General features: G+C 42.2%; 1 protein-coding gene across 1 annotated transcript in view; it reads right to left on the reverse strand.

Annotated features, from left to right (window-relative positions):
- GALNT10 (polypeptide N-acetylgalactosaminyltransferase 10) overlaps window positions 1-22331 on the reverse strand; it is an 83891-nt gene that overhangs the window by 20671 nt on the left and 40889 nt on the right. The window contains exons 4-7 of the mRNA XM_065848929.2: window positions 19015-19181; window positions 2151-2336; window positions 1538-1721; window positions 542-659 (exon numbers count right to left, since the gene is read on the reverse strand). Coding sequence (XP_065705001.1) covers window positions 542-659; window positions 1538-1721; window positions 2151-2336; window positions 19015-19181 — 655 coding nt within the window. The remainder of the gene's footprint in view (window positions 1-541; window positions 660-1537; window positions 1722-2150; window positions 2337-19014; window positions 19182-22331) is intronic.

The raw sequence follows: 22331 nt of genomic DNA on the forward strand, positions 1-22331 counted from the left end.
GATCTGAAGTCATTGCCAGCAACAGCGTTATTATTCCAATTGTTGAGGATTTCTTGCAGGGTAATTAATCGTCTCGGTTCCTTGCAGCCAGGAGTCAGATGGATCGACTGCAGACAGTAAGTTACTCTCATCTCTGGGAACTCAAACTCAGGACTGACGTACTCAACTGAGCAAATACTGAGCTGCCTGAATCCTTCCTTCAAGCAGGAGAGTATTTCATCATCTTGTCAGGGTGAGGACTAAGGAGCCTGACAGTCAGAGAGCTGCACACAAGCTGACTTACCCTTGCTGGGAAGAGCGTATGGATCTGAAGCTGTGACCACAGATCAGGGGACACCCCAGCTAATCATGCTCCAAAACTGACCCTCACAAATGACTGGTCACATCATCGCTGTTTCTTCTGTGTGCTACCAAACTACTCCCAGCTCTTTCACCTTTAGTCACACGCAAAAGCAAGGACAAGATAGATCATTCACATTCTGTTCCTCAGAACAATTTTTAGTTTTCAAAACAAAAGTAATTTCCAGAGAACATAGCTCACCTTAAAGGATATTTCATACTGCTCTCCTCCCCATATCTCCAGACCTGCATCATACCCTCCCAGCTCCCAGAACCACTTTCTATCGACTGCAAACAGTCCTCCAGCCATTACAGGAGACCTTAAGGAAAAACCAGACTCCATATTACAAACACATTCATAGATACAGATCTCTAGCTAAACATTTAAAAAACAAAGCAAGACTTGACAAATATTTTCACCACCCAGTGTTCCCAGTGTGTTTGCAGCCCTGTTGAGCATTGAACAGCTGGTTTTGCATTAGCTACTAATTTCCCACTTGCAAATGAGGAGGATCAGACTAGGCTCCCTTCAGAAGCAGCCAATGTCCCTCCTCCAAACAGGCAAAAAGAGTCACCATCAGGTGACAGGACAAAGCCTCTCCCAGAGGGACCCATACGCTGCACAGGGGATGCTCTGTCTCAGTAGTCCGATCAAGTCATGGAGCTTGACCTCAAAAAGTGTTTTGTTGGGTTATTTTTGAACACTGCAGAAGTAAAGGACAGCAGAACTGTCTCAATGTTGGCAAACACAGCAACAGCAGAACATAACCACAGATTTACTTCTGCAATGCACTGCAATAATCAAAATTGCTCTAATTATTCTGCTAGGTTTTCTTCTTCTGCCACCTGGGAATGACATATAAGTTGCCACTGGTTTCTTGTTTTCAGCAGAGCATTAGGGATACTAAGTTATGTCTGAAAGATCTTGGTAATAAATGACCACATTAAGTGTTACATACCAGTTTTAAATGAAATGTCAACTTCTGCAGGAATCAAGGTGGCAAAAAATAGCAATGAAAAGGAGAGTGTTCACAGCTACTACGTAACACGTTTCTTTTAAACCAACAAAGCAAACAGCTGCCAAAAAGCAAGTAGCTTAACACCAGCTTCTGACTTTTACTACACTGAGATGTAAACCAAACCTGTAACAGGGTGTTTTGTCAGCCAGCCTTTACCGTGCTGCATTTCAGTAACTTACTCAAAGGGATCACTGGGATCAAGTTTCTGTAACTCAGGAGGAATAGGGATCCGCTTGTAGTACATCTCCCAGTCAAATGCACCTCGCATTGCGTCTCCAGCCTGAGTCTCGTATCCAAAGTGGTCGTGATCAATAACATCAATCATAGGGCAAACGATAGTCTTGCGGTTTCGGGCGATGCGATCTGAAGATTGGAGAAACATGTTAGAAAACCTGTACCTGCTGGTTTCGTTGACCATGAAATTACAGAAAAGAGCATCAAAACGTGAAGTTGTCTAAGAACGACACTCATTCTTTCCATTCATTCCTTTTCCGGCAATTGTTCCAATTTATCTTAATTCAAGCTAGAACTATTGAGATAGAAACAGCAGGCACTCATGCGACAGTGACCACCACCAGAAGCAGAACAGAAGGACACAGCCACATGTTTGTTTATTTTGTTTGTTTGGTTTGTTTTTTCTTTGTTTTCCCTTTTAAGACATTTCATCTTCCTTTTGTCCATTTACAGCACGAGGGGAGAGCAGCAGGTGCAAGTAAAACCAATTCAACACCAGCACCTGTTGCCGGCTCCTTAGCCCTTCAGCCCTCAGCCACGTATGGCACCAAAACTCACCCAGCAGAGGAGGCAGCCAGTTCACGTTGGCCTCGCAATGGGAATCCAAGAAGGTGATGACGTCCCCTATGGCCACAGAGGCCCCCAGCATCCGCGTTCTTATCAGCCCTTCCCTCTTTTTGGTTCGGAGGATTCTTACGTTTGGGAACTGGGCCATGTAATCTTCCAGGCGTTTCTTCAGGTGTTCTGTATGAAAATGAGAAATTTAAACACTGTAACAACTGGTTTCTTAAAAACACAGCTCCTTTTTTACCAGGAGGAGGTGGCTTTGGAGGTATGTCCTGAACAGTTAACCAATGCAATAACAGGAAAAAGAAAGCAAGAACAATTTATTTTATATCCAGGGTTTAAACATAACTGCTTAACCAAGACTTTTGAAGATGTTCTAAAACCTTAGAAAGAATAAAAAAGCAGGAACTAGGAGAAGATGGAGGAGGGAAGAAAACAGCAGAGGAGCAGCAGAAGGAATCAAAAGCCAGCTGGCAGACCTATGGGAGAACTCAATCAGGGCAGGGATTCTTGGACACTTCTGTGGAAAACTGGGGAAGCTCAGAAGAGGCATGGCACAATTTACTTTCAGAAGTAAAATGCAATCAGTGCATTTGTGTTTGTTTTCTTCAAACCACACAATGTGACCATCCACTCACACCTAAATAAAAAAGAGCAAAAAGCCTCGGCACACATCCCTTCAAGCTGGCAAGGTCGACACAGCCACTGTGTATGTTTGGATGCCTATGTTAAATGCTTATCAGAGGAGATATTTGCAATTAAATACTGAAATATTTGTGCTACTGAATATGGATTGAAGCCACATCTGAATAATTAGCACAGACACTTGCAGTCACCATGATTAACAAGAATTCAAACAGGAGAGCTGCAGTGATCAAAACAGTGGACAGATTGTTCAGATACGAATGTAGAAAGCTTGGTCTATATAAAGAGTGAGGGGCACAAAGCTGTCTTTACACCAAAGAAAAACCTAAAAATAAGCAAAGAGCTGATGCTGGCCTAATCACTAGCGAGTTGATCTTCAGGCATCTGAAATTTTGACCTACTTGACAGCAAACCCCATTCAGAGCGTGCCGGGGACTGCTCATTAACGCACTGTGATCCAGCGCCATCGGCAACCTTTGAGGAAACAAGCCTCGCTAGACAAAAGCTGGTTTGTCAAATTAAGCAATTAACCGATCTTAAAATCTCACACAACAAAACTCAAATAGAGGCAGTCACTCAAATACCAACAACCTCATAGGTTTATTTGATTTGACTATCGGGAACACATCCACCGCGTTCTGTGTAGCAGAGTCTTCCTTGGCTTCCAAAGCAGGCAGGAAAGGCAGGGGCTGAAAAGGTGACCAGTGTGAAAGTACCCTGAACAGGGCACCAGGGAAGCTGGGTATTGGAATAGTTGTCTAAAAAGAGCATAGGGGTAAATTAACTAAGTGATGAACTCAGCCCCATGCTGCTGACCCAGCAATTGTGCTTCAGGGTTTTAGCCAGGGGAGGAAAAAAAAGGGCAAAATCCCTATGACTAACACATTCTGCACCTTCTCTTTGAAGCAGCCATCACCTGCCTTCCTTCAAAGATCACCCAAACCAACTTCTTTGCTTTTAAGGTATTCCTAGCAAGCACTATGCCCTTTTCAAAGCTTTATTTAACATTCCCCAGGATTTTTTGCTCACAAATGCATTTTAGTGTTTTGCCTGACAAGTCTAATTGTCCCACAATATCTACATATGTTTCCCTGCTCAACAGAGCCCTTAGTACTTCTTGCTGTCTAGCACGCTTTTCCCTCATCCTTTTCAAGTCTCTTCTGAATAGATCCTCTCAAGCAACCAGAAATTTCGTCCACTCAATTACAGATTTTTCAAATAAGGGCCTTCCATAGAGACTAGATATATTATCAGTGCAGCTGCCTTCCTCCCGAGGCAGTGGGTAGACTTGAAAAGCCAACAAAAAAGAGGAGAAAAAGAAGAAAAGAAAACCCACCACTGTTTAACATCACAGCTCATCCTTTGCCATTGTTAGTTTATCACAAAAGATTAGTTCATCAGAAAAGAGAACAATCAATCCTTGCTTCAAGCACAAATCAGCCAAGCCCAAGGCAGGAGGTACAGCTTAGTTAATCTACCCAAGACAAGATAAACATGAGCATGGCTGCTTGTTATAATAAAGGAGGTGACTGTCAGACAGAAGCTCTGGGTCCGACTCCCCAAGCAGCAGCCACACACACTTGCAAGATCAGACCCCACAATACTTATGTTATGTAAACCAGACCTACACAGCACTGGAAAGTCTTAAAAAAATCCCAAACACTCCAAAACAATGGAAAAAAAAAAACCATATAGACTTTCTGTAACTGATTTATTTTGATAGAAACACGAATACGAGACTGTGAAAGATCCCAGAGGTTTGTCTTCCACCTGTGTGATGGTCCTTTTACATTTTGGCATCATACACCTTTCTGAACTCTCCTGGTCTCTCGTGCAATTTCACATGTGGTGACAGCTGAAGGCAGCCCAGCCGATTCCTCTGGGCTGTTATTGCCAAACAGACAGAAGTGAGGAAAAGCCACGGGTGCTGCCCCAGCCCCCAGGTGTTCTCACTGCCGCAGGGACACGCGTACCAAGCGCTGTCCTGGCAGCCGGGAGGGATGATGCGAAGACACACTGTTCCGAATTGCTGCAGAAACATCCACACTCTATTACTGCGGTTTGTAAGGTTAAGACTTATGTGTCATGAACTGCAAGTGAGCAGACTTCATTGCATCTCCTTCCCCTTACTGAAGAATCACAGATTTCCACGCAATCTCACAAACAACATACAAAACACAGTGAAATCTACTTTTCAAAGACAAGGGTTTCTTATTTCCTTATCCCTGGCCCCTACACACCCAAACAGAAAATATTTATTCACTCTATTGCAAATATTGTCACAATTAAGTCATTTTTTGCTTTTAAAAGCAAATCTGAAAGAAAACAAATAAGTGGCCTTAACTGCTACAAAATTTTATGAGGCTTTAAAAAATATATTATGGAATCTTGTCACACTCAGTAATCTTTATTACAAGGGCAATTTTCTTTAATGAAAGTTGTTAGGTGAGCTGGATGGATTCCAATGGCTGCGCCTACCCTGGCCAAAGTAATAGAGCCCAAACATATAAATGAGAGAAGGATTATCTGCAAATTAAAAACTAGACTAGTAGCTTGCTAACAGACTTCATGATAAACTTGATATACAGCTCATACATTAACAGTACCAGTTAAAAACTACTGCTTGCTTTAATTTGAGCTGTAAATAAAACTGTGTAAAGATAGCAGAGAAGCTTCAAGAGCAGACCTGCTGAACATAAGCAATCCCAAATCTTTCAAAAAATAACACTTTTTTTATCCCTAGGCTGAATTCCTAGGATGGATTTTTTTTTTTTAGAGCTTAAAGAGACAAATACACAAGAAACAAGGCAACTTAGATGTGATCTGCAGAGCCAGAGCAGATTAAATGGCACTGCTGCAGTCACAGGGTCCATGGGGCTTGGCTGTTGAAGTCAAAGCAAAAGTCACTCAATGCATCCCCTCACTGCAAACCGCTCAGACCCTGCCCGTCTTTCACATCCTGTCGGCTCTGCCACATCTTCACTGAGGTTTCTGCAAAATCATCAACTGGTCAGAGCCAAATCCATTCAAAACACGCTACAAACCTAAGTAATATTCCCATGATGGAAGAGAACCAGCAATTCTCAAGTTTCTGACATGTTTTTAAATAATGTCTTGCCTGCCTGCTTTAAGTTCAACAGCTATTCCTCTCAAGAGCTGCTCTGCAGTAGAGAGGAGCCTCCTCCTCTTGAGCTTGCCCAGCTCAGTTTTGCAGAGCCGCAGGCCACTGGAGGCACGCAGCTCAAGCCTGGCCTGGTTGGTGCCCCTTTCTCTCCCCCAAAACACACGCCAAGACCTGAAGCACCTGCTAAGAGGTAACTGGGTATAGGGTGGTTCACCTTCCCCACAAACATCTATAAAAGACACTGCTACATGCAACCAGTGTGCGCCTCCCTCCCTGGGCAAACTGGATGCCCATGCCAGGCTGCTTCCCAGGGGTTGGGTGAGTTAAAGAAAAGTGGTTGCACCAGGTCTGCTGAGAACCTGAGAGTTTGTTTTGCTTTTAAGCACGAGACGCGGCTTAAAAGATGTGGAACTGATGGCTCAGGTCATTCTCTCCTGAGATGCAAAGATGGGGGTTGTTTTGAAGAAGTCACTGGGCTCTTTTAGAGCAGACCCATGTTCTGGTGGCACTTTGGGACTCTTCAGAGCTCAGATGATTAACACAACGTCTACCTCGGGGTGCAGTGAATTGTGGGCACATCTGTGACTCTAGTCTCCTTGCTCATGAGTACCATCAACCCAATCCAGGATGAACAGCACTGCAGAAATACTCACAGACACCTTCCCGTGTTACTCAGATGCCACCAGTGAAACCAAAGTTCCCTCTGCCCTACAGCATCCTGGCTCCTGCTGAGGTGTTTTGCTCCAGTTTACACTCAAAGTTGAAGATGACCTGAAGACGGGAGAGCCGCTGCACTCTGGAAATTCAGGGATCGTTCCCCTTCCTGCTGAAGGGCAGATGGTACAGGAGGAGAGAATGGGAGGATCTGCAGAATTCCCTTTCAAGAAGGTAGGGCTGGTTTCCCTTCCCTGCAGGTTGTTTTGGATCATGTCCAACCACCAGGACCTGAAGTGCAACTGTTCAGCTGGCATTTATTTACAGGTTATCCCAGCCTCTCATCCCTGCCCTCCACAAGCAGACGTGCTTGTTTAAGGTTACAAATGAATCCATTCGTCTTTACTTAAGACACTTGGCCCTAACAGGCTGTTTAACAATTTAAGAATGAATTATACTTCTCCCGGATCTATCACAATGTGCAAGCCAGGCCTCCCTGAAATAGAAAGCTCTACATCATTGAAATTACCATCTCTCCCTGTTTTGGTGCAGATGAGTAATCTTTTTAAATAGCAAAATGTGCTGTTATCCAAACAGACAGCACTTACACTAGTTTTAATTTTTTTACAATGTTTTCACTCTCTGATCACTGAGGTTGGTTGGGAGGATAATAAACTGATTTAATAAGTTGTACTGTGAACACCAGCCCCAATAATAGCAAACTGATTAAGCTGATCACAGCCTTCCAGGCTGAATCATCTTACAAAGAGGAGGCAGCCTGGGAAAGGAGAAAACTAATATCCGTTGCTTCACTGATTACAGTTCTATGGTGGACTCTTTAAAGAGTGGAGGCTCAGCTTCCACTGCTCATTCTCCATCAGTGTTGGGTCTCAGCACATCTTTAATAACTAAAACTGGGGGGGAAAAAGGGTTTCTGTGCATTGGACAAGAGCTGACAGTGTACCACCCCACTTGCTGCTAATAATGCAGCAGTCATCATTGTTTAGATTACAACAAATATTAAAAGAAATAGGTTTCTGGAAAGCTTATTGACTTTGTTCACTTTCTAAATGTTTTAAAACCACGCTTACATTTTAGGTGCAATGAGTGCACAAAACTCAAAGTGTGTGACCTAAGAAACAAGCCAGACTGCAAGGTGCTGGGCAAAGCCCACCTGGGCGAGCCTGTGCTGTGCGCTTCTGTAAACTCAAGTGCAAAAACTTCTGCTGCCTTGCCTGTATCAATTACTTGCAAAGGGAACTTTCTCATAGCTTTCTCCATCCTCCAGCAGACATCCAAACCCCACTCACTTATAGCTTCAGGACATACCAGTACTGAATACAAAGGTGTAATCTTCAAATGAGAAAATTCACATTTACTGGCATTAGCATGTAAATACACCCAGACCCCAGGGACAGTTTAGTAGGCTGCATTTCCAAGCAGGGAAATACACAGGGAATAATCACCTTAGTTACAGCATAACCTCTTAATCTCTCAGGAAAGTTCATCTGTAAAGAAAGTCTGTTCCAACTGCTTCTTCCCGAGGGAATCCAGAAGAATTCATTTACGCATCCTTTCTTCATGCTGTAAAGCGTAAGCATCTTTTGTTCATAAGGAGCACTGAGGCCAACCTGTAGTGTGTGCATCAGTTCTTAAATCCTGCATTGACCCCCTGGTCAATCAACAACATCAATTTTTCCTCCTGGGCCATAACTCATCTTTCCCAGGGGGTACAGTCATTCTCATTAGTTTACTCTTCTCCCTTCCCATTTCTTTAAATATGTATTGAGATTAAAGGACCCATTTAGATTTTTTTCCCCTTCTGACATCTACATTTGATCTAACAAGGTGATTTTGTGACTCTCAGTCATTTCCTTGCCGGTTGCTTTTAAACATCAGAGAGAAAGCTTTGCTGACACACAGACTAGACAGCTGCAGGCTTTGGCCTTTGTAGCTGCTGAAACAGGAGCAAACTCCTTGCAGCACACTTAATATTCCATTCGAGCTTGATGTAGCCATGGTGACTGGTAGGAAGGGTATTACTGTCCCAAATGCTGCCCTTTTACACGGGGAATCTGTGTCCTCATCTTAAGGCCAAATAAGTGGTTTTGGTTATCCAGTTGTTTAACAAAGGGAATGTCAGCACTCCCGCTCGAGGCTATAACAACACCCTCCTACTACATTGATAAACACTACGGGCAGGTGAAAACACTGAAAACCATGAAGCCAAGCAACTCCACCAATGGCATCACCAGCTCTAGCACTCTGAGGCTGATACACCACACACTGGCCCAGGATCCTGCATATTTTCACTCTGCTTCCCATACTAGAGTTAAAAATCGTGAGAGACCGGATTAAAAATTAAAATTAAAAAAGGCCAAACAATCTAGTCCTCAGAAATTCAGTTTTGCCTTCATCAGCAGCATTCACGTACAAAGAACTTCTTGGCCTGAAAGTATTTGCTCTGTGCAAAACAACAAAAACCAAAAGATTCTAGAAAGAATACATGTATTAACAGAAAATTCTACTCTGGACTTTTGCCTTGTTAGTGAATACACCATTAGGCCCAAGATGTAACCCACGGAGAAGTTGCTTTGACTTGGTAGGAATGCAGCCCTTTGGAGTCCAAAGGCTTTGAGCTCAAGCATCTAAGTGAGGAAGAACAACTATGGAGCCTAAAATTAACAGCACAGACTGATAAAAATTTTGCTTTGGTGTTGCAGCCTAATGCAATATTGGAAAACCAACTGATAATCATTCATTCCTATAATAATTCTCACATGTTGATAACCATGAATGACAAAGCAAAAACATTTGTCTTGTAGTCTGTGTCAGAGAACAGAAAATGAACTATTTGGCAAACACAAAAGTTACCAATAGAGATGCTGGACACAGACACATTTGACTTGTAGAAACATACTCTGGCATGTGAGAAGTATATTCTACAACTTACACTCTACTCTTCACTGTAAGTTCCCAATGCTCATTTAGTTTATTGGCAAGAAATGCAACTATTACAACAAGTCACGGACACCTGCCAGAAATGCCAATAAATCTTATTCAATCCTGAAGCACAAATCCAGGACTGCTCACAGCTGTGCTGATACCAGAATTAGAACTTCTCATGGACAATACTGTTCTCACCTGACACATTCATTTTAGTTGGTTGATGGAGGGGAGAGGATAGTACCAATCTGCCCTGCTTTTAAGTCTTGAGCCTTGGCTTCCACCATTCAATATGGTAAAATACCATGTTCTAGTAGACACATCACTGCATACATAGTTACTGGTAACAGTGGTCCTCGACATTTATGAATAGATGCTATGGTGTGAGAGTGTGGCATTTCTTTATTAAGAAAATATCACTGCAATTAAAACTTATAGAAAAGAAACATGCTTTAGATTATCCAATTTTTAAATTGCAGCAGCACTACCTTCCAATTTTCTCACAGTGAAGAAGTTTCCACCTTTCTCCAAGTTCCTATGTTAGAATAGCTGCTTTGTGAATAGCACCCAAAACGCATGCTTAAACAGCAGAAACTATGATTACAAATAATAGGTATATACGAGTACTGGCAGAGGGTGTTTGGATCACATTTCTAATTAACTTCTATAGAGAAGCAGCTGTAAAGCATTAAAATGCTGATTTGCACTGCAGCTGGCACATATCTCGATTTTTGACTCCCAGCAGGTGATGACACAGACTTCAAGGTGAAGAGAATAAAATAAAAGCTGTTTTCCTGCAAACTCCCACTAATAGATGCTACATGCATAGGGTTTCTTAGTAGCAAGCAATGCAGCTAGATTTATTTAATGAGCTGTAATAGAAGCTCTGCTCCTCAATTATTTATGTTTTTTAAACTTTAGTTTGCCAGACATCCTTCCCTACACAATAATTAGCTTAGAAAAAGGTCACAGTAAACTGGATCTTTTCAAGCCACCTCATCTCCTTTCTAGAAGGATCCTTCAGCCGTAGCAACTCCTCTTAAAGCAATAAATATAAGATGATGAAAAGTAAACCGGTTAATTTAGGCTGTCACAGAAAAAGCTGAAGTAAACAACTACAATGGGTCCTCAGGTCCCTTAAAACACTAGAGAATATACTTTTAATGCTCTCCAGCCATTGCCTAACGAGCAATGCAGGTTTTAGATATCCCTTCATGATGGGAATACACAAGTACAAAAATGGTGATTAAAAATGAATACTCAAGAAAGGAAAACAAAATCGAACCCCATCCACATTCCACCACAGATCCGAAGCAGGCTCTGCCGCTAACAGTTGTCTAAAGTATCGCACAGCCACAAGACACTGCCAGAAACAGAGAATAACAAATTACTGTCTTCATAAACACAAATCAGACACCTGCATCAGGTTTTGTTTTATTGCTCCACTCTTACACCGGTCAAAATGTTCTGCTGTGCTCCCTGGATGTCACACTGGAGTTTGGGTATCAAACTTCACACCTAGACTGTGGGTCACAACCACTTAAGTGACTTTGAAGCCTATTTCACTCTGTAATATTTTTGCCACTACCGGAATCAGTGATATTCACCAAAGCCAAGTCACTTTCTACTCCCAAAAATGACATTGGTGTTGGCTTCCGTCAGAAGCATTTTAATAGTGAAATTCTTAGAACTTGACCATAGCCTGAGAACTGCTCAGCGTGACTTGATGACCAGACCCACAAACTGAGCATCAGCAAGAGCCTGAGATTTAACGGGATACAAACATCAAAATGAGTATGTTTTGTGACAGAGAATTTCATTCTATTGAAAGCAAAGAGTGCATTTGTTTTCTCTGACTTTCAAGTCTCTCCACCTATAAGAATTAACCTTCTCCCACTTACCCAAAGGGAGATCTTGCTGCCCACTATTCATGACAGTCTGAACAGATCTGAGATGGTCTGACAAGAATTCTAACAGCAAAGAAAAAAGCTCTTTGTTCTGTGTCTTTATTTATAAAAATAATCTTTTAATTGGTTGGTTGAGACAACAGTTACCATAACTTCTACACGAGACCTTGAAAGCAACGTTTGAGAAAAGGTTGTGGAAAAGCGTATTTACCCCAGAAAAGTGTGACTTTCTCTTTTTGTTTAAATAAGTTAAAAAGCTTTAAAGGAATCTTATTCAAAATTCAGTAAGAAAAACTGTCACCGCTTTGTCCTAGGCACAGTCACTCCATATTCAGAGATGTACTAACCAGATGCACTTGAGCACATTTAAGAGAAAAAAGACTTTTACAATGCATGCACCTGAGGATGAAAAGATCATCTCTTTGGCTGCATAAATCCTTTACTGTTAAAGATCAAAAATTTCAAGTATTAAACCCTTTTCTATTTCAGATAATAAGAACATGATTTCTTTCAATTAGAGCCTGGCAGATGTGGTTACTGGAACAGAGCTGTATTTGCTACATACCTGATGTTGCACCAATGACACATTAATCACCCCTCGCCTTCTCCCTTTGCACACCACTTAGCGACTTCTGCCCTTCTCACCGAATTACGCTGCTCGTGGTTCAGCCAAGTGGCCTTACCCACATTTGTTTTTCCATTCAGATGACACCATATGGCTACCTCCAGAATTACATGTACTGCAATATAAAGAGAGGTTTAAAAAGTCATAGGGATTTATCTTTAAAGGGGGAAAAGGAGGATTTGGCTGTTGCTCCCTCTGACATTCAGTGGCTCCGAGACCCCCATGCCAGTAAATGTTCAAGTGAGGTACAGGACAGTGCGGGGATGGCACAATGGTGCAAAACAAAGGGATCTGACTGGTCCTCTGTGAGGGGAGAGGGCAAACAAAGGGTCAAGGGTCAACAAAGTTGGTCAAACAACAAAGGGCCAACAAAGTTGGTCAAAACCAAAGACTGAGATGACACTGCCTGGAGAAAACACTCCTTGGTCTCCTTTAATAAAAGGCTTAAAAGCCTCATGTGGTCTTTCTGGCATGTGGCTGCTGCTCATCTCTGAGTTGGGGCTCATCATGTTTCACAGTCTCTCAAACGTCAAAGAGCAGCTCAAAGTCCTGCTGAAAACAGACAACTAAGAAAAGGAGTAAAAGTGGAGAAAGAATGTGAAAAAAATCAAAAATGGCTGAACAAATAAATAATTTCAGGAATCCTAAATTTTCATGAATTAAAGGATACAGGGTAGTCCTGGAAGAAAGATGGAGCTAAAATCCAGAACCTCCCTAACAACCTGCCAAGGGAAAATGAGATCCCATACGCTTTGATTTTGAGGACAAAATTGTTATAAGCAAATCTAGCCGAGTACACAGGTCTCTTGGATAACCACACCCTAAAATATACCATGTTTAATCTAAAAGCCAGAACGTTGACTTTGCAAATGTCATTGTCATATTGGGTTAAATATATCCAAGTACTTCAGCTGAACCTGTTGCTGCCTCCTGGACACAGGTGCAGATTTTGACTGGTTACTGTAAGAAGGATGTAAAGTCTCCATGTGTTGCCACTGCACAGACACACAGTGCCATGAGGGTTAATGCTTCCAGAACAATCCTGATGTTGGGAGACTGCAGTATTTTCAGTGCTGCCACATTTGACTTTATTACTGTATCAACACAGTGCTTTGCATGCAAGAGATGCTTCAGGGCTGTCTGATGCTGCGGCCCTCATCCTTCAACAAGGGACAACGCTTGTTCTAAAACACTGTCATTTAGACAAAAGTAGTTTCAAAAATGTGTAAGAACAGGCTGTCAGTCAATATGCAAATAACCGAATGCTGAAATGTGACTTCTATACAAAATTTAAACACCTAGCCAGAATCACTGATTTCTGTCAAGCTAAGTCATAAATAAGATAAACTCAAAGTAATTCTGAACTACCTGCGTGACATGTATGTTTTCCTCTCCATACAGAGCTAGCCCCAAGTACAGGGCAAGATGTTTCTTTTAAATGACAATCGGTACTTAAGTCACAGCCTTCTAGCACACAGTAAGTTTACAGTGTCTTGAATAATTCAAAATTTTCAATTGCTGCAACGGGTGAAAAGGTAGAAACCCTACCCTGTTTTACAGTAAAGAAAGGGCTGAAAAACACATCATATCGGTTTGTTCCAGATAAACATACAAACGCAAACAATTAGTTTACATTTAAGAGGTATTAGTGTTCCCTAGTTACACCTTTTGGTGACTCAACAAGGGAACAAGGGCACTGGGGCATACAGGATGCTTGCACAGACCATGTTATTAGTTCTACTCTTCCAATATGTTTGGATTCCCTCATTCTTAAGTTTTTCTTACCTATAAAAGGCATCTTGGCTTTCATCACTGCCTCCTATAACATCCTAATGGACAAACTGATGAAATCTGGGCCAGATAAGCAGACGGTGAAGTGGACAGAAAACTGGCTGAGCTCGAAGGGTTGTAATCAGCAGCACAAAGCACAGCAGAACAGGTTCCCCAGAGACATTATGGAGCCTCCATCCTTGGAAATGTTCAAAGCTCAGGTTAGATGATCTCCAGGCATCCTTTCCAGTCTCAACCATTTGTGATTCTGTATGGGGTGGAGACTGGATGGGAACACAAAGAGATCTCTTCTCCAAAACAGACAGAAGAGAGTTTGACTTCTGCCTTTCACCCAGCAGTAACATACTGATGTTCCACTGCTGTACAGTGCTACTAAATATGTATCAGGTGAAAAGCCAAGAACATTTAGACAAGCAGCCTGCAAAAAGAAAATGTGCCATTCTCTGCGCTCTGTTCCATTGGCTTAAGGCTGTTCATTTACCTAGCAAGAGACAAAGGACAGTTTTGCATTTGTTCATGCAAATATAGAGATAGCCTGGACAGCAGAGGTGTCCACAAGCTACATGAATTAGATGGAGACTAACAATCCACTTCGTACAAGACAGACTAGAGATCAACAACCACAGCCAGATTCAGATTGTAGGTCTAAGGACCAAAGCAGGTCCTGAAGAATCATGAACTGCCTGTTATTCATTGCCTGCTATCAATAATAAAATGCCATCAGAGCCAACACAAAAGCCTGCAGTGTTACAGACTGATCTGCATTTCAACTGCTCTTCCTCTCCTCCCATTTCTACAATATAACAGAACCCAGTCACCACTCAGCAGCATTGTAATTAAATAATCAAAAAGCAAACAAATTTCACATCTGACAGTCCCCAGGAGAAAACTGATATACATGAAAAAAGCATTTTAGTTTACTTAGGGCCATTCTGGTAACAACAAGCTCAGAGGGATATAATTAGTACCCTGCAAGCCAGCATATGAAAAGGCTTAATTTAACTGACATCAGAACTAAAGAACAGCTATAGAAATTAAAAGTGAAGCTACAAATCCACACAGGACTGCCACAGCTAAATGTTTTTATGATCAGGAATTCTAAGGTCATAATTCACGTGTATTGCATTCTGATTTCTGCTTATCCAAAGGGGTAGGCGTTACTTCAGACCACCCTGGAATAGCTGAGGTTAATCTGTAGCATCTGTGGGTCTTTAGCAGTTTTTCCATACCATGCAGGAAGGGGCAGAAAACACCAGGCAGGTTAATTCTTTTTCTCCAACAAGTCTGCTGAACTGATGCCTCCCTCTTCAACATAACCTATGTTCTTCTGCACATTAAACCCCTACAATTACTTTGAAATGCTTCTGGTCAGGAGAAGAAAGTCCTTATATTATGGACATTCCAACTAAGTTTGTGGGGAAAGAAACCCCACAGACTATGACAGCAGTCTTAATGGGAACATGATGTTGAGAACAGAGACACCTAGTAGAGAGAGGGGAAAACAGCCCTACAAGATTTACCCTGTTGTGACCAATGGCATACGCTGGAAAGCAGCTTCTTTTGCGCTAACCCAGCCTAACAAGGGAATCCCCACAAAGAAAGATTCAAGTGTCAAAGATTTAAGTCACAGCAGCTGGAGGTGACAGTATGGTCCTCACCTCAAGGCAAACTGGATGCCACCACTGTCCTGCATCAGACTGATGCCTTTCCCAGAGTTCTGTGGCTGATGTGGAATCCAGCTTCTCACTGTTAAGATTCGCTGTCATCAGGACAGCCCCTTCTGGTTGAAAAACGTTTATTGCTAGAGGTCACAGAATTGTCTCTCTCAAACAAATTAAGGAACAAATGGCAGTTGACACTTCCAGATGCTGATTCATCTGTCCGAGAGCTCCGACAATGCAAAGCAGCACAGCTGCCTCTCAGGTGCATTGCAGGCCACAGCAGCCACCAACTAACCCAGAAATCTGTCTTCACTCTCCTGTCACTTTGTTATCTAACTTCTCAGCCCTCTTCATAGTCACATCAAAAACCTCTTACTTCTCAAGCTTAAAAACAGATGAAAAACAGATGAAAGTAACATCTGTCAGAGAAATCACTGATGTGCACAGTTGCCAGGTTTCCAGACTTACTATTTATTATTAGCAAAGTCCTGTTTGCTGCATGTGAAGCAAAGATCCTCCACGGATGAGATACAGGGATGAAAGAAGCTGATAGATTGGCACAAACGTCACCATCTACAGAAACCAGTGCAACAGCAGAACGAGAGCACGACTCGGAGAGAACCTCAAGGGGAATTTGGCAAAGCCCAGTATGTTTAACCCCCACACCGGTCAGTACACAAGAAATGCCAGCAACAGGGATCCAGTTTCCTTGCCAGGGAAAGCCAAGTTCTTGAAGGTTACTCTTTTTAAAGAGTTACTAAAGTGCTAGAGGTCTGTTGAGACAACCCCCAATGAAAGGCCATCATGAGGTATAGTGGAATATATCTGATATTTTATCTTGTCAGGGTAACCTCTCGATAAAAGAAAATAATAGATTTTTATTGAGCGATTATCCTTTTCATCTTTTGCTTTTCAGTGGAGTTTATGACGACTATTTACTGACCTCTTTGGGGAAGAAGCTGACATTTACTGTTCATACTATGCCTCTCTGATCTTAGATGTGGTCTCTACTATCACTACATCCAACAGTGATTTTAGAAGATGCTGTTACAAATTCACAGGACTAGCATTTGAAGCAGAAGCACAACATGTCACCTTGCAGACAGAGGACTAATATAATAACATACAATTTAAAAAAACAAACACAAGAAAACTGTCCTCATTCTTTTTACTGCTCACTGGTTCTGTGGCACAGTCTCGATGATCATCAGCTCAGACACAGAGCTTTTATTACCTGCCTAATTTAATAATGAGAAACAAATAAGCAGAGCAGTGGCCTAACAATCCAAATCCAAACACACAAAATGTAAAGAAAATTTTTCCTGGAGCTTCCCATTCCTTCATGCAGTTCAGTTTGATGCATTAAATGATCAATTCCCAGGTACCGGGCTTTTTTTAATTACATACAATGGATAAATTAAAACCAGAAATTTGTAACCAGCGGCATTTCAAGTCAAGATCAAATGTTTAGGGCTTAACAGCCTCCTGAAGACTGAGGATCTATGTAAACCCAGGGAGGGATGTGGAAGCCAAGCCCGGTGTGGTGAAGGATGAATGCTGACTGCTGGAAAAGAAGCAGCAGCCAACAGGAAAGGCTATAGCGCAGGTACAGAGCTGATGGCAGTGAAAACATGTTTTACCCCAATCAATAATTGTCCTAAGATGCATAGATCAAGTGAACTAGCAAGAAAACAGTTTGTTTTTTTTTTTTTTTTTTAATTTATTAGCACTCTTTGCCTGTGTGTCATTCTCTTCCTTGACAATTTAGCTCACTGTCCCACACCAGTAGCCTGTTACATTCATCTATAAATAGACACTGCACACAAATTAATCTTATCTACTTCTTGCAACCTTTCTATGAAAGATGGATGACTGATGGAGAAGAGCTTGCATCTGATCAGAGGCAGGTGGAACAGAGCAAGAGCGAGCTGGACAAACAGCACGTGTAGGAACTGAGGAGGAGCGGGGTGGGCAGCCAGCAGCGCTCGCTTTTGCCTGGTCAGAAGGGCACATCTAGAGAACAAGGAAACAGATCCACAGGAAACCAGATTTCAGTACTTCCACTTCTCTCAAAAGAAACTTGTTTGTACAGTTCAGCTGTGGTTACAGTCTGAGCTTGTCTAATTTACTTCTATATTGAGAAGCAATAAAGAGACCTTGTTGGGATGGTGGGTTTTTTTTCATCCTCCCCAGCTTAGTTTGAAAAATCCTCTAAAGAAATACTTATTTCTTTTAATATTGATTTGTTCAAACCGGCATGCCTTGCTTGCAAACTAATTAAAGGCATACTTTAGAACAAATACTATAGTTGTTGGATGGTGCTAATTTGAAAGTCAGTATAGGTCAGAACACTAACTACAAGCTTCTTTCCACATTCATTTTAGGAGCTTCTTACATGTCAGATTTTTGGAGGTGTATCCTTCAGTACCCGTGTAGAGAGCTCTTTTCCCCATTTGAGTAATTTCAGTGGCACGACTTGAACTCTGCAGCTGATAAAGCTAAATAGTCTCAGTAATTTTGAAGGAGAAAATAGAGTTGCTAGATCTGATTGTAACGCATTGAAGTCACTGTACCCTCTTCAACACAGGAGAACAGTAGCTACTCCAGAGGACTCTCCATGTAATCCTTGTAGCTATAGAATGTCTACAGGATAAAGACATTAATTTCTCCTTTCTTTGATAGACTTTACCACTATAGCAAGGGTGTGAACTACAAGACAAACTCTAGCTTAATTTATATCACATAGCATTTAAATGGTTCAGAGAAAAAGATCCCTTGCCTTTCTGCCACAGAGCAAGTAAATTCGGCAACTACATCTACACACGGCAGCTGCAATTACTAGAGGTTTTTCCATTTGTGGTGATACGTTATGCCTGCAACAACACATCTTTGTGTGTAGCACTTGAACTGAATCCCAGATGGCTACTCCAGGCAATGCAGTACAAAATGAGGAGTGTAGTTGCAAGCAAGTCAGCAAGTCAGAGCAGTCAAAGCTTTGGATGTCGCAGATTTACTTTTCAGGAGCACAAACAGGAGAAGAGTAAGCCAAATCATAGGCAGCCTGAGGTGGAAACCTTTTATCAAGGCTTCTTTTACCATTTTCTGTATCTAGAACAAAAAAAAAAAAGCAGAACACGAGGAGTGAGCAATTTCCTCCTCTTTTTTTGTTTTGGTATTCCAAGCGTCAAACATTTAACCCTGGGGTTAAATGGCCTGTGCAGGCCCTTAGCACAACATTAAAACCAGCTTTTCTGTTTATCCACGTCATCCAAAGTGCAGGACAGCCTACACCATCAGCGGCTAAACCAGCACACACTGAATGTGGAACATGAGTTTTCTGCCAGACTTTTGGCCTTTCAAATGCACTGGAGCAAGGTTCACCTGAGCTCTGCTGTTGGCAAGTAAAAAACTTCATAATAAAGTCATTACGTGCATATTTGCAAGTTCATTGATGCCTTAGGTAGGTAAACATGGTGGAGATGTTACACAGAAATGATCATACCTCTGTCACTGAAGTCATCCACCAGCACTATCTCTGCTATCAGCTCGGGAGGGGAGCGGTTGAGGACACTGTGCACTGTCCGGAGGAGAGAGGACCATCCTTCGTTGTGGAACGGTATGATCACGCTCGTGTTCGGCAGCTTCTCCAGGTACAGCTTATTCTTGCAGCTGGACATAGACAGAGTAAGTCAAAAGGCAGTGCCCCCAAACCCACCAGCACTTCTGTATTAATTATCATCAAGTAACTTAGTTCATTCTTTACTCCTCAAACTGATTCAAAGTGCCCCCCCACAAAAAAAACCCATCAGCTTCCAGGCCTTATTAAGTCAGTGTTTCCCTGATCTGGTCTACTGGGCAAAAAAACACACATCCAAATGAAAGGAGGACTCTTAACGGCCAGTGACACTTAGCAACACAGAAGACAGAGGGATATATTAGATGCTGAAGCCGCTTTTAAAGGAAACTCCATTCATAGCTTAAGATACAAAAGTCCCTAAAATATTTGTTTTCCCTGTCCTTATTCCCGAAAGGTCAGTAGGAAGAGGATTTTCTACAAAGTTGTTTCAGAAGTTAAATGTATCTAATCTAGGCATTATCAATACACGGGTTTAGCTCACTTATTCTCAGTTTTCAGAGAAGCAAACCACTCTAATCACATGTATAACTGTTGTCCAAATATTTTTAAACAAAAGGCGCAGGAAGTAAGGATTTTGTGTGACAGCACCTTCCCTAAACAGTCCCAGAAGTCCAAGACATTGTGAAAAATACGCAGAAGAGACAGGATAATTCCATGGTAAGAACTGCTCAATAAAGAAATGCACCTGTCTCAGTAACAGATCAACTTCTACCAAAGGGTTCCTTTGTCATGCTGGACAATTATTCAAACCAGACTTTCCTAAACAATTGGTCTTGTCTTCCTCATTTTTTCAGCAGGACTGGTTGGACACCTGAGATCAGTTCTGCAGGTGGAAGGGAAGAAGGTTGGGCTTGGAACACAAAGCACCGCAGAACATGGATTGAGCTGGGGAGTTAGGTCTGCAGACACCCCATCGACACTCCTTGAATTTAAGAGTATTTCCCCACAGCATTAATATCCTTGATTTTGAAGCAGGGTTAATGCTCGGTTGCTTTGTGGGTGCGTTTTCAAGGTAGCTTGGTGAAGAAAATAGGAACTGCAGCAACAAGTGCAGTATTTATTTTCCTGCAGGTGTGGCCCCAAGTGGAGTTTGAACCTTGTTAAACAGGTAACAACTCAGGCCATGCAGCAAACTGTGGCTAAAAACCACCCAGTAGCTGTTCACCACTGGGCAAAAATCTATTCTACTCCTACAACCCCGCGTACTCAGTGCAGAACAGAAGCGGCTGCACGAAGAAAGGTTGTTAGAACACATTGATGATGCTGCGGGCAGGGCAGGCTGCGTCCCCTGCCCAACACCAAACCTCTTGCCCAGCCTGCACCAGAGCCCATTTGCAGAGGCTCTCCTGCCAGCACCCAGTGAGGCTTTCGCTACGTGCACAGCACAGAGCACACACACGTATGTGCTTTAATTCCCCCCCGTTCTCCGGAAGGGCTGATGGGAACGGAAAGCGGCAGTTTTTTTCCTGGTACCTTTCCCAGGGAATGGAGAAGGATGCATAGATGTTGTACAAGCTCAATATATCCGTGGCTACAGGAAGTTACTCCGGTGCCTGCGTGAAAGGACAGTAGCTTATTCTGAGTCTAATGAATTGTCTTGGGATGCTGCCAAGAGCTTGCAGGCTCTGGCTGCAACACACAGATGCAAGATGCAAAATTAAGCTGCAAGGGCTGCTTTCATCCAGCCCTTGGCATTGCAATCTTAACCTTCTTCCACGATAATTCTGTTCCAATATGAAACAAGAGCCCCCAAATCTCTTCTAAGTCTTCTTAAACTGAAATTCTCATTTTACAACTAACTTTAACAAGTAGGAAACTTTAGCTATTAAGTTTAACCATTAAGCATGGAGAGAAATTGTTTCCCTCTAGCTACCACATCTACAATTGCTTTACAAGACCTGCAAAATTAGTATTTAATATTAAAAAACCCAGAAGCACTTAGAAATGTTAACAGGGGAAGACATGACTGTTAAAGTGTTGTATGTGTGCACCAGGCAGATCCAGTACCTGCCCTCCCCCAGCCTCTCGACTCCCACAGTTAACAGAAAGCAGAGATGACACACTATTTGCTATATAAAGGTCCACACAAACCATCTCAGCAGTGAGCAAACACACTGGCAGCTTTTCTATCCTTCCCCACCCAGGCCAGCTGTTGGGGAGAACTGCAGCTCTAGCCCCAAAGCTTAGGACAGGACAGCTGCTGTGTTTTTCCCCAATTCACCTTTTCCTTACACTCCATGCTGTCTGCAGGTACATCTCCAAACAACATCATTTCTACTATCTCCTCCCATATGTAAAAGGCTGGGTAAAGTAAGTGCCCTGAAACACAGCTCCTTTCTAGAACGCTCTTCATGGTCTTCATCTCAGCCTAACTTCATTACAAATTGCCCTCATCAACCTCCTAAATGACAAAAAACATACCATTTCAAGCATTTTTATTTACTAGGCACGAGGAATGAACAACAGACCTTTTGAGCCATGAGTTCCTTTACTGCAAGTCTCCACTATATGTAACTCCACTCTCTGCCCAGTTAATCCCAGCATCTATTATACACACGCTGTTTATCCTCTCCTTGAGACCTCCACAGTTATGACTCGCTACACTGGGGGAAAGGATGTGTCAAGCAACAAACAAACCAGCTGTAGTGGTATCATTAATCACAGCTTAAGTTGTTGACAACCCAGACACTTATTAATTTTAACTGGGGACTGGAGTTAGAAGCTTCACATTTTAAAAAAGTTTACATAGCAGAATTAGCAATGAGGAGCCAGCAACTTTGGGAAACAATGGGGAATGTGGTGTAACAAATACTCTTTAAAAAGAAATACTGGCATTGCCTGATGTTTAAATTCTCAGCGCCCACAGCAGCCCCTGCAAATAGAGGCCAGGTGTAATTTCGGTCAGCCAGCTCAAACTGTGTTTCCTAGAACTTGAGTATGGGGTGATCAACAAGCATCTTCAGTTACCTGATTTATCTCTACATTTAAACATTTCAACTGCATGCCTAAAATATTTATGGAGCTATACACACTGTTCTGGTTCATAAGCATATATTGAGAAAAGGTGTCAAGGTAGAGTATTTGATTAGTTTGCTGTGACAGCTGAAGAGGGATTCTCTCAAATGTGCAGCTAACAAATTATAAAACCTGAATACTGGAAATCTCTCATGAATAAAGTAGAT

The sequence above is a fragment of the Patagioenas fasciata genome, chromosome 14, assembly GCF_037038585.1.
Source record: "Patagioenas fasciata isolate bPatFas1 chromosome 14, bPatFas1.hap1, whole genome shotgun sequence".
Classification (NCBI taxonomy): domain Eukaryota; kingdom Metazoa; phylum Chordata; class Aves; order Columbiformes; family Columbidae; genus Patagioenas; species Patagioenas fasciata.